The sequence below is a fragment of the Hippocampus guttulatus genome, chromosome 23 (assembly GCF_054856545.1).
Source record: "Hippocampus guttulatus isolate MCC_2025c chromosome 23, RoL_Hgut_1.0, whole genome shotgun sequence".
NCBI classification, from domain to species: domain Eukaryota; kingdom Metazoa; phylum Chordata; class Actinopteri; order Syngnathiformes; family Syngnathidae; genus Hippocampus; species Hippocampus guttulatus.
Window position 1 is genome coordinate 592,922 of NC_141283.1, and position 17,711 is coordinate 610,632.

Below are 17,711 nucleotides of genomic sequence, written 5' to 3' on the forward strand. Positions count from 1 at the left end.
ACAGCATGGAGACCCCCGATGACTCCACACCTGGAACAACAACGCCCGGAATATCCGCTCGGCTTGCACGTGTTTAGCGTGTGTGCGTGCATGTGTGCGCACTAATCCTTCTTCAACACCTCTTCAGGCCTTAAACGAGCCCAGGGGTGCAACGGGTATGAAACACTTGAGGCATTTTTTAGCATGTGTGTGTGTGTGTGTGAGAGAGCAGGCGACGCGGCGCTGAGATGTGATTAATAAAAGATGAGTGCACGGGAAGTCGGAGTGTTTGGATTCAATCTTTACGAGATGAAAGACGTCTAAGGGGGGGCGAGTGGGGAGTGGGGGGTCAGGACGGGACCACACTGTGAACGGGCCTTCGGGGGTATGAGTGCAACAAGTGATGACAATGAGAAAATATTCCCATCCGCCATCTTTTGATGCCTGCGGCGTGCCCCATCTTCCCGAAAAGCAGCGCTTAAAATTGAACTCGAAAAGATGCTGACTTGCAGAGGGATCTGCTTCATGATCGTTTCAGATTTTTCATTTCATCTGGAGGTGAACCCCCCCCCCCCCCCCCCTCCGAGCAACATCATTTCCACGAGATGAGCGCTGGTTTCATGGCAATCTGCTTCTCCTTTGACAATCACACCATGTTTTTGCGGTTCAGTCGAAAAGCATGCGGACCAACATATTTTATGTGGAGCCTCAAAACCCGATACGGAGTTTTGGTTTTTCCACCGCGGCATGTCAGTAGATTTGCGCTGTGTGGAGCAAAGATTGCTAACTGTAAAAAAAATAATTGATGGACCATTTTTGTTGTGTTGCCATGCCTGGTGTTTTTATTTTATTTTTTTTTAAATTTGACTTTTTTTCTCAGTAAATTGCAACTTTTTTTGTCAGATTTTCTTCATTTTTCATCCCCCCCAAAATATTTTTGTCATAAAATGACAAGACTTTTGTCTCGCCACAACTCTCACAAGACTTTTGGGGGTGAAGCTATTCTTTCTCACGCCTTGCCATTTTGGAAAATTCTCTTTTAAAATGGCGACTTTTTCCTTCTCAATTTCCTTCTTTCTTGATTTTTTTTTTTTTGTATTCTTTTTTTAACCAAAATGCGATTTTTGAACTTTTTTTTTTGTTTTGTTTGTTTCTCTTGCCCTTGCTGCAAGCCAAACGGCACCGCAGCAGCGGGCCGCGGGCTACCTGGCAGCCTGCCCCTCGTCCAGATGCCTTGTAATGTTTTTACAGCCTGCGCATTCATCCATCCTCGACTATTTCATCTTGAAATAAACTTTCGACGATGCCGAGCGGTTCTCGCACAAGACGGCCGTGCAAACCTCTCTTGTAAATGCTATCAAAGATGTGGAATTTACAAGGGGTGCGCTTATGAGCGCAACTTTTTCTACACGCCCTGATTTCATTCGTCTCTTGTATGGCTCTTCGAAAATCTGTAACTTGTTAGTCTTGGAGACAAAAGTATTGGGACACCCTTTTTTCACGAAGCAATCAATCCGCGGGCTCATCTAAGTGCGCTCAGATCTGTATGGTGTGGCAGAAGAAGTCCGTGAAATACCTTGAAAAACACATCAAGGCAGGCACCTCGTCTAACTTGACTTTTCACTCCCTGGGGGGGGCGTCCCGATGCTTCTTTTTTTTTTTTTAAACCCAAGAAGCCTTTTGAAGATCTGGCTGAACAGCGCTCAAGCTTCCTGCGATCGTGATGTTCGCAAGTTGGCGTGGACATCACACGCGTTTTTTTTTTCTTGACTTCCCCAAAAAAAATCATCCGAGCTTGCACATGAAAGTCGAACATAGGACGAGGCTGGCTCCACATGCTAATTCCAGCCCATCTTCGTGTGGCACCACAACTTCAAGTTGAATTTGGTCCGTGACCAAGCTAGTAACCTTGCAGGTTTATTAGTTTTATGTAACCTTTGTAGGATGATAAAAAAAACCTGTACCATTGAACAGTATTCATTATTTTATCAATGTATTACTTTACCATTGTTGGTATTTTGCCTTTTCCCGAACTGACTTGACTTCTGATTGCCTTTTGCGAGTCATGTGGCAGCTGCCTGTTGCTCGGGAATCTTCAAATGGGTTATTTCCAACTTTTGGAGCAACCCCCCCCCCCCCCCCCAATCCATGTTGTGCTTTAATGAGAGGAGATCTCTGCAGGTAACTTCCTCTTCGCCCCCCCCCCCTCCCACCCCACCTCCTCCTTCCTCCATCTGGTTGAACTAAACAGCAGATTAGCACATTAGCACAGCCAGCTGGCATGAGGAGAAAGGCCCGACGTTTCAACGCGACACACCGGACCACTCGTCGCTCGCCCGCGTTAAATGTTGCCTTGAAATCCGGGACGGGTTGTTCATGAACACGTGGTGAAATTTAGCACCGGATGTTTTCGCAAAATAGGCGGATGACTCGGGCTGAGCACCGAGATGCGGTTAGCCTTGGTGAGCTGTGAGAGTGGAGTGACGTGTCGCTCTGAGAAGCATCAAATGGTAGTTTGGTGCGTCGCATTTGCCTTTTCCCGGAAATGGCTTTCTTCTGGCTTCCTATTGGCTAAAAACGGCCTTTGGGCTTGATGGCGGCACCCATTGCAGTGACATGTTGGCGGCAGCCTTCAAATGCCTTTAAAAAAAAAAAAATTTTAATTAGCTGTGTACAACTACCGTAAGCATGGCTTGTTTTGTGCTTAGAGACGCGCACACACAAGCCGGTCTTTGTGAAGCACACAAGCAAGCACAGTTGTGCGCCATTTTAACGGCCAGATTTTTGCCAGCCAACTAGGTGTGCTATTAACAACATAACACATGCTTAATGAGCACACACACACACACACACACACACACGCTCTCTTGATTCCGCACTAACAAGGGAGGGTACACACAACAAAGCTGTCGCGGGGGGAGAGGTGTGCCGGGAGCTTCTGTCAATAATCCCCTCAAATTCCGTTTGTGTGTGTGTGTGTGTGTGTGTGTGTGTGTGTGTGAGAGAGAGCATGTATACATGTATGTGTACACAACCCTTGTAAAGTGACTTTTTTTTCTTCCCCCCCCCCCCCTCAAGGTGTTCCAACAGTGCTGATGACCCAAGAGAGACTCCATGACGGTGCATCCAGGCCCTTCGTTAGCAGGTACCGCATTCAAAATCCCCCCCCCCCCCACCCCTTAATGATATTCAACAACTATGAGGATAGTGACCCATAAGTCACATCTAACCGCTTGTTGGACATGTTGACCCGGCCATTATTGATCTTGTCAAAATGTGCAGAATTATTGAGCAACATGGCGATGAAAATGGCGTCACGTGTATTTTGCATGAAATGTCTTTTAAAACGAATCGCCTTCTCACAGCAACTTCACCGCATGAAGTGTTTGTGTCGGTTGATGGGAGTCGCTCAAAGTGGCTTTTATGGTGAACTGGGGCTTGCTTTCGGGGGGCTAATTAAAAGTTACCAATTGGGAACAGATTTTGACACACGCACACGCATTAACACACACACTCACACACAAAAACATACACACACACACACATGGGGGCTAATGAGCGAGTGAGGAAAAAGCTTAAGGGGCCGTCTCATCAGTGAACAGGTTGTAACTCAGAACATGTTCTGCCTCTGTTTTTGTGTGTTTGTGTGCGTGTGTGTGTTTGTGAGTGTGAGAGAGTGTGCGTGTGAGAGAGAGACACACACAAACACACACACTGTTCCAGTATGTTTCCTCCCCATAAAAAGCAACACTTAGCACTTCATTGGCATTGAGTTTTTGTGACAACGTGATGCAGCAGAAGCACACCCCCTCAGGTGGCAATATTAAGGGTACGGTTTTTAACAATGTTAAAGAAGCACTCAGAAGCACTGAGCTCCGCTTATGATCCAAATTCCAAAGCTTTTTTGTTGTTGTTTTTCATGGCTTCACTGCATGTGTATTTGGATGTTAAAACATTTCGTCCAATCAGATTTCAGCCTCTTTGTGTTGCTTGTTACATTCTTGCAAGAACCCAATAGTGATATCAAAAATATATACAGGTATATATATATATATATATATATATATATATACAGTATATATATTTTAAACTGAACTTTTTTTTACCGGTTTGTTCTCAATTGAAAAAAAAAAGACTCATTATATATTTAAATATCCACACTGAACAACTTTCCTAAACCGGACACTTGATTAGGTACACCTGTCTGCACATTCTAATGAAAATGTGCCGTCAATGTTTTCTGGTGTCAACACACTGCAAGTTTGTGAAGGCAAAACCAGCATCGTTGCTAATGTGGACCTTGTGTGTGTTTGTGTGTATGTGCGCTGCTCCGCTCCCCGAATTGAAATGTGAAAGAAACGTGTTGGAAGGTGATGACAAGAGTAAAGCGAACCAGTCATTTCCTGGCTGCTCGACCCACATGTGTTTTGCGCATGCACGCTCACACACAATTGCGCACCACATTCTGCTTTAATAAGCGTGTGTGTGTGTGTGCGTGTGTGTGTGTTGAACTGTGATTGGGCTTTTTAGTAGGGAAACCCTGCTGAAGGTTGAAGAAAGCACAGTGGGCCAAGCCTCCCGTCACCACTCGTCACACACGCCCATGCGCGGATGCACACAAACATACACGCGTTCAAGCATCCAGAATACTCGCACAAACCCACACTGCACATGCGCACACACGAATCTGCTATTAAAATCGAATGCATACGCAAATTGACCGGCTGCCAGGTCAGCAAAAAAAATAAAAAGATGACAATGTTCATGTACATTGATTTTATCATCACGTTTTAAGTTTATTTCATAACATGTAAAGCAAATGGCTTGTGAGCTGCACTGTGGCCGCTAGAGGGCGGCAGTGACAGCGCATCTGATTCGACTCAACAGCTAACAATGAATGCAGCAATGATGACATTATGATAATAAAAATAACTGCTTGACTCAAGCATCATGAAATTAAAATTTGATCTATATTTTATCTCCTGCACAAGGCTACTTCATTATGCGAAACCATAACACTATAATGTGCACACACAAAACAAACCACACAACAAAAAAAATCATTCATAAAACTTGATAAATATTATTCTAGCTATCCAGCAGCAGTAATAATAGTAGTTGTATTTGTAGTTTCAATGTGCTTTCAGCTGTTACAAATTGCCTAGGTCTCAATAGTGTGTGTGTGTGTGTGTGTGTGTGTGTGTGTGTGTGTGTGTGTGTGTGTGTGTGTGTGTGTGTGTGTCCGTGTCCCTGTCACTGTGTGTGTATCATGTTACAATGCATATTGGAGCATCTAGTGAGTGATTACGACACGCTGCAATCTGAGACACACACACACACACACACACACACACACACACACACGTGCTGATGGAGTTCAAAGCGTGAAACCTCACCTCTGTTTTCCACTGATCACGATTGCACCCTCTAGCCTTTTAAACGGTTGCTTGACATACAACATTGACATTGAACTTACACGTTCTATACTAAATAATATATACTAGAATACACCCTGTTCTCACAGTAACGAGGCACTCTAAAGCAGCCATGACACCTTGGTGTGCCTCTGTCCACACACCGCCATCAAGTTGGACTTCGAAAAAAAAAAATGTTTGAACAAAAATTCCCCCTCCTTGCACTTCCACCTTTCTTACCGTGAGTGACGTGCACGCACTCGTGGTTGACAATGAGGCGCTCGAGGGCGGCCACACAACCAGACCATCCAAAGCGATATTTGTATGTTTGGGCCATATTATTGGGAATCAATAATTAATTTGGTCATACTGCACCGTTTTAGCCCCATCCCACCCCCCAAGAAAAAAAAAATCAAAACACAGATCTGAATTCACTTTAAAATCGAAAATTCAGATCAGGGGTTCTGCGAGTGACCCTGGCAGCTCACCGCAGGTAAGAGCAGGTGGAAGTAAGAGCGTCTGAGTGGTTATTGTGTAACTCTTGGGAAGCGGTTCACAAGGGTATGTGTGTGTGTTTGTGTGGGGGGGGGGCATAATTAGGGTGTCGCATGTCACCAGCAGAAAAGAAGAGTTAATGATACACCAGCGGCTCAGCAGGAAGCAGCTCCGACGCTTTCTCGCGTCTCTCCTCAGCGACGAACCAGGTTGTGCCGCAGCATGCGGTACGCTTCCCGATGGCGGGCGCCGCAGTGAAGGGGAAGGTGGGCGCAGGCCCGGCCTTGTTGGCGGCCCCCTGCCAGGACCTTTTGAGGAGCTTCCCCCACACCAAGCGGGTTGGCTCTTACCTGGTGGGCAAGATGATCAACAAGGGCTCCTTTGCCAAGGTGATGGTGGGCCTGCACATCGCCACTGGAGAGAAGGTCCGATATGCACGCACTCTGCTAACTACCGACTGACTGACTTACAGCGATATCATATTTGTATGTGAAGGTGGCCATTAAGGTGATTAACAAGAATCGCGCGCGCCAGGACCCTTACGTTCAAAAGAACATGAAGAGAGAGCCTCGCATCCACCAGATGATACGACACCCAAATGTCGTCCTCCTGCTGGAGGTAACCCAATGATGTGCAGTATTTTAACCGGAATCCTTACGACATGCGCATGCATGCGTGCGCGCGCGTAGACCCTGGAGACGGAGAACAGTTTCTACATGGTGCTGGAGTTGTGTGCCGGCGGCGACCTGATGGAGCGTATCTGCGACAGGAAGCGTCTACCGGAGAAGGAGGTGCGACGATACGCCCGACAGATCCTGTCGGCGGTGGCGCACCTCCACCAGCATGGCGTTGTGCACAGGTGAGAGTTAAAGTACTGATTCAACTCCCTTCATGTACTTAAGGAAAGCTCAAAGTACACTAGAAAGGTCAAAAAACCTGCTAAGTCAGTTAAAATGATAAACCGTATTTCATGAATACAAGAGAAAATTGACACTAGAGTGCCAGGGTGTGTATGTATAAAATCCCGATACAAACCAAAAGTTGTAAAAATATCACGGTTAAGGGTAAAGTATGAGCCTTAATGGAGACTTCTTTCTTCTTACTTTCTTTCTTTTCTGATTGATTGATATAAAAATGATTTATTAGATATAAACACATAACACGGGGTAGGACTAGATAAGTTTTTTACTTCTTCCTACTCCCTTAAACATAATAACTGTGTTGAATGATGACTGATTTCTCTTTCCTTTTACTATTTTATTTACTTTATTTTCTGTTCAAATGATTACTGTATATGTTTTACGTTCAATAAACAAACCAAACCAAGTCCAAAACTCAAATTGGCAGTCTTCAATTTACAGCTGCGAGATGTCATTGGGGTTGAAAAAAGTTCATTTTGACAACAACAACAAAAAAAGGCTTTTCAAATGTAATGTGTAAAAGTCATCAGGAAAAAGAAATAGCGAAGAACTGTAACAACGTATTTATGCGCTCGCCATTACTTCCTGCCATTGATGAGCGCGCAGGCACACATGCAGAGGAATTCGAATGCACACGTGTGGCTGCGGTGTGCGACTAGGTGTGACTTTTGCGTGCACGCACACACACACACACGCACAAAGTGCAGCAGTGCCCGTTTTTTTATGAGGTTTGGCTCCTCCAAGGTGGGAATGTGATTACCAGGCAATGACCTCATCACGCTGCGCCGGCGCCATGATTCACACATCATCACGACATCACTGACTTCCTCTCTAATGAAGTCCCTCAACGACGGCCAGACACACACACACACACACGATTAAAATAGAAATAAAGGGAAAATTTGCACTGCAACCCACTTCCTGCTCCCCCACGTTCAGGAATTTTACTGCTTTTTTTTTTTGTCCCCCTTCACGGCGGCTCTTTCCTCCTTTTTGTCTCCTTTTGTCTGGTTTCTCGGCATCTGCTCTTGAGATGAATAAACTTGAAAGGAGCATGCATGATTCCCAGGGCGGATGTCGAGCGCAGATGTTCATTATGCCTGCGTGCTTCCAAGAGCCTCTTTGGGTGCGTCCCGGGACGTCAACATCCAAGTTTGGGCCCTTAAAGAATTTTCTAAGATTAATTCAGAGGTTTGTTAGTCAACATATCATATCTGTATATATGTTTAAGGGGAATTGCTGAAAACGCGCAAATTCTTCCCCCCGCTATAGAAACACGTGAGTCCCTTTGTTCACATCAGCTTCAATAGATAATTGGCATTTCGATTCATGCAAAATTTTTTCATTGACCAGGCGAATATCATCAAAACCTGATGATGACTGTGATCCTTGTGCTGTCTTCTGTGCCAGAGATTTGAAAATTGAGAACTTCCTCCTCGATGAGCACAACAACATCAAGATCGTTGGTACGTCCCGGAAACGCCGAACGTGAAAGTGTCGGAACGAAACACATGGCATGTCACTTGTTTTGGTTTCCGCTTTGCAGATTTCGGCCTGAGCAACACGCTGCTGAGGTCGGGGTCGTTGCCTGCGGAACTGCTCAGCACCCAGTGCGGAAGCCCCGCCTACGCCGCCCCCGAGCTCCTCGCCCACAGGAAGTACGGACCCAAAGTGGACGCGTGGTCTGTGTGAGTCACGCCGTTATCGCATTATTATAAAAAAAAAAGTACTGTGTTCTAATGTACCATCTGAAAATATTTAACAGAAAATGTAACAACAAGTTTATTTATTGTACACACTGTTGTATCTGTGTATTGGTTGCGTGCCTTCAAGGGGAATTGGCCAGTAGTGTGTGACTCGTGTCCTTGTACGTTAGAGGTGTGAGCGTGTTCGCCATGCTGACCGGCACACTGCCCTTCACCGTGGAGCCCTTCGACCTCCAAAATCTGCACCACAAAATGGTGGCCGGCGACATCGCACACATGCCCGGTGACATCAGCAAAGGTCTGCAACAGCAACATCCTCGACGCTACTCACAAAAAAGTCAAGAATTTGGGCTGTTGTCATTGAAAAAAAATTAATAAATATGAGCTTTGTAGTTAGTAATAGAATTCAGTGACAGGACACCTTGACGTAACTTTTCTATTTTACCACACAAGTGCGTCGGACACAATTTTTTTTGGGTGGCAGGGCTGCTCTCGACCAAGTGACATTTGAGTTATGTGCCTGAAAGGTGCGGTGACCTTCGTGCTGTCTCTGCTGGAACCCGACCCTGACAAAAGACCCAGCATCCGAGCCGCCATGGAGGGGGGCTGGATCAACAAAGGCTATGCCAAGAGGCCGCTCCACACACTGTCGCCCAACAACAGGTCTGTGCGCTATGCTGTGGCGAGTAGTCAGGGACAGCTAACAGCCCAGTGTCTTCATTTGGTTGTGTCTCTCGAGGCTGCATGGCTTCCAGTAGTCGTAGTAGGAGATTTTGTTTTGTGTGTGGGGGTTTTTTTTTTTTTGGTCCAATAAGATTTCAGCTTTTGTGTTAGACAGTCAACCTAACCTGTCCAGCGCCTTCAGGATCAGGCTGGAGCACTGAGATCTGATTGGTTCATGTTTAGTCTTTCTGGTTTCTGTAACCGCGACATCATCGTCATATTGGGGTGAGGTTAAATTCCAGCCCTCTTTTAAAGCCCAAGTACCAAATTTTAATCTCACACCGACACAAACAAGAACACATAAACGCACAAACACATCCTCATGCTAACGTCGATATTTTTCCTTTTGTTTTCCTTGGAGAAAATTCCCCCATTGAAAACATTGTTGAGGTTTGTAATCCGAGAGCATTGAGCAGGAGGGAATGAAGGCAAATGAAAATTGTTGTGGTCGTCAGCTTGAAGGCTTTTATGGAGCGCTGTGGAAATGTCATCACGCCTAGCTGAGCCATGATTCGAACACGCCCCCTAGTGGCTGTGAGGAGCCATGGGCTCTTTTGGTACGTGACATCATAACTTGGATATTCTGCCGCAGTTTCCAATGAACTGTCCAATGTGAACTTCTCCAGCTAGCCCAGTCTCATGTTCTTATTTTGCATTTTTGCACAGTTTTGCTGGTTTCTATAATTGTGACTGAAGGCGCAGCTGGCAAATGCACAACCCGCCTCGCTAAAGTAGCACGCAGTCACTTTTCTGTCTTTCCTCGGCCCACAGGCTGCGCGTTGAGGACCTGGACCCGTCAGTGCTGGTGTACATGACTGACACACTGGGCTACTTGACCTCGGAGGTCACGCGCGCGCTCGTCGACAACCGGCCCTCTGCCATCATGGCAGCCTACCACTTGCTGCTCGCCAAAATCAAAAGGAGCCGCCGATGTGTCATGGTTAGATCGTCGCTGTCGGGTTGGTTGGTTGGCAACAATTGGTCAGTCGTTGAATCAATCATTACATTAGTTAGTTTGAGTTGGTTGGTTAGTTGATGAGAGTTACTGTATTTTCTGCACTATAAAGCACACCGAAAAGTCTTCCATTTTCTTAAAAGCTCACAGCGCACCTTAAAATCCGCCGAGCCTTGTGTATGGTCATTATGGTAATATGTCGACCCCAACATGGCTCCTTGCTGGAGACATGCTTACAATGTTATAACTTATAGTTGGTTCAGTGAAATGTGTTGCTGCTTTATTAAATAATTTTTTGTTGCAGCGCCAAAAAAGGAGAGCTGTGGTGTTGTTTTTTAAAACGCACACTTTATGAATGGTTTTCACACTCTCAACAAATACAGGTACGTCTTTGTCCGCCTCCGTGCCTCCTCTTCTTTCGTTCGACTTGAGAGGCGTTTATATGACCGCCTCCGAAAAACGTAAATTCACGATTCCTTCAATGAAACTATGAAAATTGAAAATAATGCATCAAAACAGAAAATCAAGCCAGGAAATCACAAAATAAATTCTATAGCCCCCCCTACAGAATTTATTTTGTGATTTCCTCATTTGTGAATACACAACAAAGGAATATATAACACTTCTGAGACAGTCCAGTCTCCTACATTTGACATTGACATTACACTGACACCGGATCGTTCCGTTGGAGCTATGCTCAAGGAAATGCCAAAATAAATTCTGTTGGGGGGCTACAGAATTTATTTTGTGATTTCCTCGCTTGATTTTCTGTTTTGATGCATTATTTTCAATTTTTGTATTTCATTGAAGTAATCGTTAATTTACTTTTTTTTTTGGAGGCGGTCATGAACGTCTCTCGAGTCGAACGGAAGGAGCGCAGCTTCATCTAGTGGATGCATTGTAGATTGCGTTTTATAATCTAGTGCGTCCAATACAATGAAAAAATAATGACAAAAAATAGGCCATTCATTGAAGGTGCGCCTCATAATCGAGAATGCCTTTTAGTGCGGAAAATACGGTACATTGTCAGTTGGTTAGCCCTTAAATTTGTAACGCCGCCGCACCGCCTCGTGTCAGAGTGACACCGTCAAGGAGAAAAAGACGGCGAGCAGACATCTCAAGGAAAGCAAACAAGTGGCAGAGCAGCGGTGCGGCAGGACCAGACCCCAGCATCCACCACGACCACAAGATCGGTGTCATGATGAGGAGGAGGAGGGGGACAAGGGAGGGGTGTCTTCCTCCCGCCCCATTTTCAAACCCTCACTGTCACCACAGGCCACTGAGGACGCCGCCGCCGCCATCTTGAATAACAGGGACACTCTGCTTCTTCCCGACGGTACATCAGCCGTCCAAATGACGAAGTTTATTTTTTATGACAACTTTTGCAACTGCTGATGATGAGTTCTATGAATCTTCTTATAGTGTTGGGATCAAAACACCAAGTGGTATATCTTCCTCCTCCCAAAACCGCAGTAGCGCACCTGTGTGACTCCGCCCCTTGCCATGCCGCCTCGCCCGCTGAACCAATTGAAGACTACGGCGCCTCGGTGCCTGTCCAACTGGCGCGGCAGCACGTCGGGACCGCGCAGTCGGACGGCGGCGGGAGTCCCATGGAGGCCGTCCTGAGGTTTGACACACCACAGAAGAGCGTCGCTTCTCCCAGAATGCAGCTGGAAACCACGCAGAGAGCTGCGCCCAAAACACTGCCGCGCTTACCCAACCAGAGGTTGAAAGACAGACGAGGTGGGAAGGTTTTGTGGGTCCCGCCAAGCCTGCTTGAGCCCGCTGGACTGCAATTGAGTGGGTCCAAAACTCTGACTTGCCCCTTGCAAAAAAACACTTTGGCTCCGAAGGGTGGGAAGGCGACGGGAACCAATAGGAACTCCGTAGCAAAGTTCCACTCGACTCCGCAGCGACAGATGACCGAACTCAATCTCCCGCTGCTCCCCGCCGCGCTGCAACGCAAGACGGACAGGAAGCTGCGCAATATGGACTGCTGACACATCAAAAAGAAGTGGCCCGCATAGCCATAAAGAGAATGAAAAACTGCATGAACAGAATCTAAAATATCAAGACATTGGATGATCAACAAGGGCTCCTTTGCCAAGGTGATGGTGGGCCTGCACATTGCCACTGGAGAGAAGGTCCGATATGCACGCCCTCAGCTCACTTTCACGAGGAATGCCGCTGTATGTTTGTCATGAAAATATGACTGTTTCGTTCAGCTCCATATTGCGATGCAGTCATGTGCAGTCATCGCAGTCATGTGGACCTGTCTTTTTGCCCTGGACTCAACAAATAAATTCAGCTTGTTTGACAAAGCTCTTGAACATTTTTTTGTCTTCATTCAAAAGTTCCATCTTTTAAAAATAAATAATTTAAAAAAACTGACCTCCCATCCATAAAATAGTCAGTTGAAAAACCTGGTCCAATTTTTTCCAAAACCTGCTTTTTGAACAGGGGTGTGTTGATTTGTGTGTCCACGGTAACTACGGTTCTCCTCCTCTGTGTGCGCTTTCCTCAACTGGTGGAGTTCAAGGGGACCAAAGGGCGGGAAGCCACGACGTCTCTCGAAAAAAACGACCATGTATAGTCAGGCGTTTTTAGCCCAAAAGAAACGACCATGTATAGTAAGGTGTTTTTAGTCGAAAAAAACCGACCATGTATTATAGTAAGGTGTTTTTAGCCGAAAAAAACGACCATGTACAGTAAGGCGTTTTTAGCCCAAAAAAAAACGACGATGTATCGTAAGGCGTTTTTAACCGAAAAAAAGGCAGAAAAAAACAACCATGTATAGTTAGGCGTTTTTAGCCGAAAAAAACGACCATGTATAGTAAGGTGTTTTGAGCCCAAAAAAAAACGACCATGTATAGTAAGGCGTTTTTAGCCGAAAAAAAACCCGATCATGTATAGTAAGGTGTTTTTAGCCCCCAAAAAACGACCATGTATAGTAAGGTGTTTTTAGCCCCCAAAAATCGACCATGCATAGTAAGATGTTTTTACTAAAAAAAAAAAACGACCATGTATAGTACGTGTTTTTACCCGAAAAAAAACCGACCATGTATAATATAGTAAGGCGTTTTTAGCCGAAAAAATGACCATGTGTTTTTTTCGGGCCAAAAACGCCTTACTATACTGTCATTTCTTTCGGGCTAAAAACGCCTTACTATACCCTATGCCGTTATTTCGGGCCAAAAATGCCTTACTATACTATGTCGGTTTTTTTTCGGGCCAAAAACGCCTTACTCTATTCTATGTCGTTTTTTTCGGACCAAAAACGCCTTACTATACTATGTCGTTTTTTTCGGCCTAAAAACACCTTACTATACTCTGTGGTTTTTTTCGGGCCAAAAACGCCTTACTATACTATGTTGTTTTTTTCGGGCCAAAAACGCCTTACTATACTATGTTGTTTTTTTCGGGCCAAAAACGCCTTACTATACTATGTCGTTTTTTTCGGGGGAAAAATGCCTTACTATACTATGTCGTTTTTTTCGGGCTAAAAACGCCTTACTATACTATGTCGTTTTTTTCGGGCCAAAAACGCCTTACTATACTATGTCATTTTTTTCAGGCCAAAAACGCCTTACTATATATACTATGTCATTTTTTTCGGGCTAAAAACGCCTTACTATGTGGTTTTTTTCGGGCCAAAACGCCTTACTATACTATGTCGCTTTTTTTTCGGGCCAAAAACGCCTTACTATACTATGTCGTTTTTTTCGGGCTAAAAACGGCTTACTATATATACTATGTCGTTTTTTTCGGGCCAAAAACGCCTTACTATGTGGTTTTTTTCGGGCCAAAACGCCTTACTATACTATGTCGCTTTTTTTTCGGGCCAAAAACGCCTTACTATACTATGTCGTTTTTTTCTGGCAAAAAACGACTTACTATACTATGTCGTTTTTTTCGGGCTAAAAACGCCTTACTATACGATGTCGTTTTTTTTCGGGCTAAAAACGCCTTACTATATATACTCTGTCGTTTTTTTCGGGCCAAAAACGCCTTACTATACTATGTCGTTTTTTTCGGGCTAAAAACGCCTTACTATACTATGTCGTTTTTTTCGGGCCAAAAACGCCTTACTATACTATGTCGTTTTTTTTCGGGCCAAAAACGCCTTACTATACTATGTCGTTTTTTTTCAGGCCAAAAACGCCTTACTATACTATGTCATTTTTTTCGGGCCAAAAACGCCTTACTATACTATGTCGGGTTTTTTTGGGCCAAAAACACCTTACTATACTATGTCGTTTTTTTTCGGGCTAAAAACGCCTTACTATATATACTATGTCGTTTTTTTCGGGCTAAAAACGCCTTACTATACTATGTCGTTTTTTTCTGGCAAAAAACGACTTACTATACTATGTCGTTTTTTTCGGGCTAAAAACGCCTTACTATACGATGTCGTTTTTTTTCGGGCTAAAAACGCCTTACTATATATACTCTGTCGTTTTTTTCGGGCCAAAAACGCCTTACTATACTATGTCGTTTTTTTCGGGCTAAAAACGCCTTACTATACTATGTCGTTTTTTTCGGGCCAAAAACGCCTTACTATACTATGTCGGTTTTTTTCGGGCCAAAAACGCCTTACTATACTATGTCGTTTTTTTCGGGCCAAAAACGCCTTACTATACTATGTCGTTTTTTTTCGGGCCAAAAACGCCTTACTATACTATGTCATTTTTTTCGGGCCAAAAACGCCTTACTATACTATGTCGTTTTTTTCGGGCCAAAAACGCCTTACTATACGATGTCGTTTTCTTCCGGCCAAAAACGCCTTACTATAGTATGTTGTTTTCTTCCGGCCAAAAACGCCTTACTATACTATGTCGTTTTTTTCGGGGCAAAAACGCCTTACTATACTATGTTGTTTTTTTCGGGCCAAAAACGCCTTACTATACTATGTCGTTTTTTTCGGGCTAAAAACGCCTTACTATACTATGTCGTTTTTTTGGGGCTAAAAATGCCTTACTATACTGTCGTTTTCTTCCGGCCAAAAACGCCTTACTATACTGTCATTTTTTTCGGGCTAAAAACGCCTTACTATATTATGTCGTTTTTTTCGGGCCAAAAACGCCTTACTATACTATGTCGTTTTTTTCGGGCCAAAAACGCCTTACGATATTGTTGTTTTTTTTTCTGGGCTAAAAATGCCTTACTATACTATGTCGTTTTTTTGGGGCCAAAAACGCCTTACTGTACTATGTCGTTTTTTTCGGGCCAAAAACGCCTTACTATACTATGTCGTTTTTTTCGGGCCAAAAATGCCTTACTATACTGTCATTTTTTTCGGGGCAAAAACGCCTTACTATACTATCGTTTTTTTCGGGCCAAAAACGCCTTACTATACTATGTCGTTTTTTTCGGGCTAAAAATGCCTTACTATACACCTATGTCGTTTTTTTCGGGCCAAAAACGCCTTACTATACTATGTCGTTTTTTTTCGGGCCAAAAACGCCTTACTATACTGTCGTTTTTTTCGGGCTAAAAACGCCTTACTATACTATGTCGTTTTTTTCGGGCTAAAAACGCCTTACTATACTATCGTTTTTTTTCGGGCCAAACACGCCTTACTATACTGTCATTTTTTTCGGGCCAAAAACGCCTTACTATACTATGTCGTTTTTTTTCGGGCTAAAAACGCCGTACTATACTATGTCGTTTTTTTCGGGCTAAAAATGCCTTACTATACTATGTCGTTTTTTTTCTGGGAAAAAACGCCTTACTATACTATGTAGTTTTTTTCGGGCCAAAAACACCTTACTATACTGTCATTTTTTTCGGGCCAAAAACGCCTTACTATACTATGTCGTTTTTTTCGGGGCAAAAACGCCTTACTATACTATGTCGTTTTTTTGGGCCCAAAACGCCTTACTATACTATGTCGTTTTTTTTCGGGCTACAAACGCCGTACTATACTATGTCGTTTTTTTCGGGCTAAAAATGCCTTACTATACTATGTCGTTTTTTTCGGGCTAAAAACGCCTTACTATACTATGTCGTTTTTTTCGGGCTTAAACGCCGTACTATACTATGTCGTTTTTTTCGGGCAAAAAATGCCTTACCATGGTCATTTTTTTTAGTGTGTTGCATTTTCACACCTAACTAAGCGAGGTTTGAACCAGGGTTGCCTGGACCGAACGCCAGCATGTAAACCCCTACACTACAGTGACTGTGACTTGATCGTGCACTATAGGCGTATTTGACATTCACTTTCGAGGGTTTCCAGGAAAAATTAAGTGTTGTATTTTCACACTTAACTGAGCGGGGTTTGAACCAGGGTTGCCTGGACCGAACGCCCGCGTGTATACCTCTACACCACCAGTGACTGTGGCATGTCCTGCACTTTCAAGGGTTTTCAGGAAAAAGTAACTGAGTGTTGCATTTTCACAAATAACTAAGTGAGGTTTGAACCAGGGTTGCCTGGACCGAACGCCAGCAGGTAAACCCCTACACTACCAGTGACTGTGACCTGTCCTGCACTATAGGCGTATTTGACATTCACTTTCAAGGGTTTCTCGGAAAAAGTAAGTGTTGCATTTTCACACATGACTGAGCTGGGTTTGAACCGGGTTTGCCTGGACCGAACGCCAGCGTGTACTCCTCTACACCACCAGTGACTGTGACCTGTCCTGCACTCTTGGCATATTTGACATGTACAGTAAGGCGTGGGTTTTTTTTTTGCTGAAAAAAGACCATGTATAGTAAGGCGTTTTTAGCCAAAAATACTACCATGTATAATAAGGCATTTTTGTTCGAAAAAAATGACCATGTATCGTAAAACGCCTTCCTATCCATGGTCGGGTTTTTTTTGGGGCTAAAAACGCTTTACTATATACATGGTCGTTTTTTTTGGGCTAAAAACGCCTTACCATATACGTGGTCGTTTTTTGGGGGCTAAAAACGCCTTACTATACATGGTCGTTTTTTCCGGCTAAAAACGCCTTATTAAACATGGTCTTTTTTTTTTTGGGCTAAAAATGCCTTACTATACATGGTCGTTTTTTGGGGGCTAAAAACGCCTTACTATACATGGTCATTTTTTTGGGGCTAAAAATGCCTTACTATACATGGTTGTTTTTTTCGGTCATTTTTTTCGGTTAAAACGCCTTACTATACATGGTCATTTTTTGCAGGCCTAAAAATTCCTTACTATACATGGTCGTTTTTTTTCGGCTAAAAACGCCTGACTATACATGGTCATTTTTTTTGGGGCTAAAAATGCTTTACTATACATGGTCGTTTTTTCCACCTAAAAACGCCTTACTATACATGGTTGTTTTTTACGACTGAAAACGCCTTACTATACATGGTCGTTTTTTGGGGGCTAAAAACGCCTTACTATACATGGTCGTTTTTTGGGGGCTAAAAACGCCTTACTATAGACATGGTCATTTTTTTCGGCTAAAAACGGCTTACTGTACATGGTTGTTTTTTTCGGTCATTTTTTTCGGTTAAAACGCCTTACTATACATGGTCATTTTTTGCGGGCCTAAAAATTCCTTACTATACA

The 17,711-nt window shown here is 44.0% G+C and overlaps 1 protein-coding gene across 1 annotated transcript; it reads left to right on the plus strand.

Annotated features, from left to right (window-relative positions):
* Positions 1–3,053: 3,053 nt before the first annotated feature.
* On the plus strand, positions 3,054–12,522 carry LOC147185570 (hormonally up-regulated neu tumor-associated kinase homolog). The gene is made up of 11 exons (XM_086104243.1): positions 3,054–3,124; positions 6,087–6,313; positions 6,384–6,506; positions 6,578–6,747; positions 8,219–8,274; positions 8,355–8,496; positions 8,685–8,812; positions 9,042–9,177; positions 10,009–10,177; positions 11,270–11,528; positions 11,615–12,522. The coding sequence occupies exons 1-11, from the start codon at positions 3,094–3,096 to the stop codon at positions 12,190–12,192; spliced, it is 2,019 nt and encodes a 672-aa protein (XP_085960369.1). The 5' UTR covers positions 3,054–3,093; the 3' UTR covers positions 12,193–12,522.
* The last annotated feature ends 5,189 nt before the right edge of the window (positions 12,523–17,711 follow it).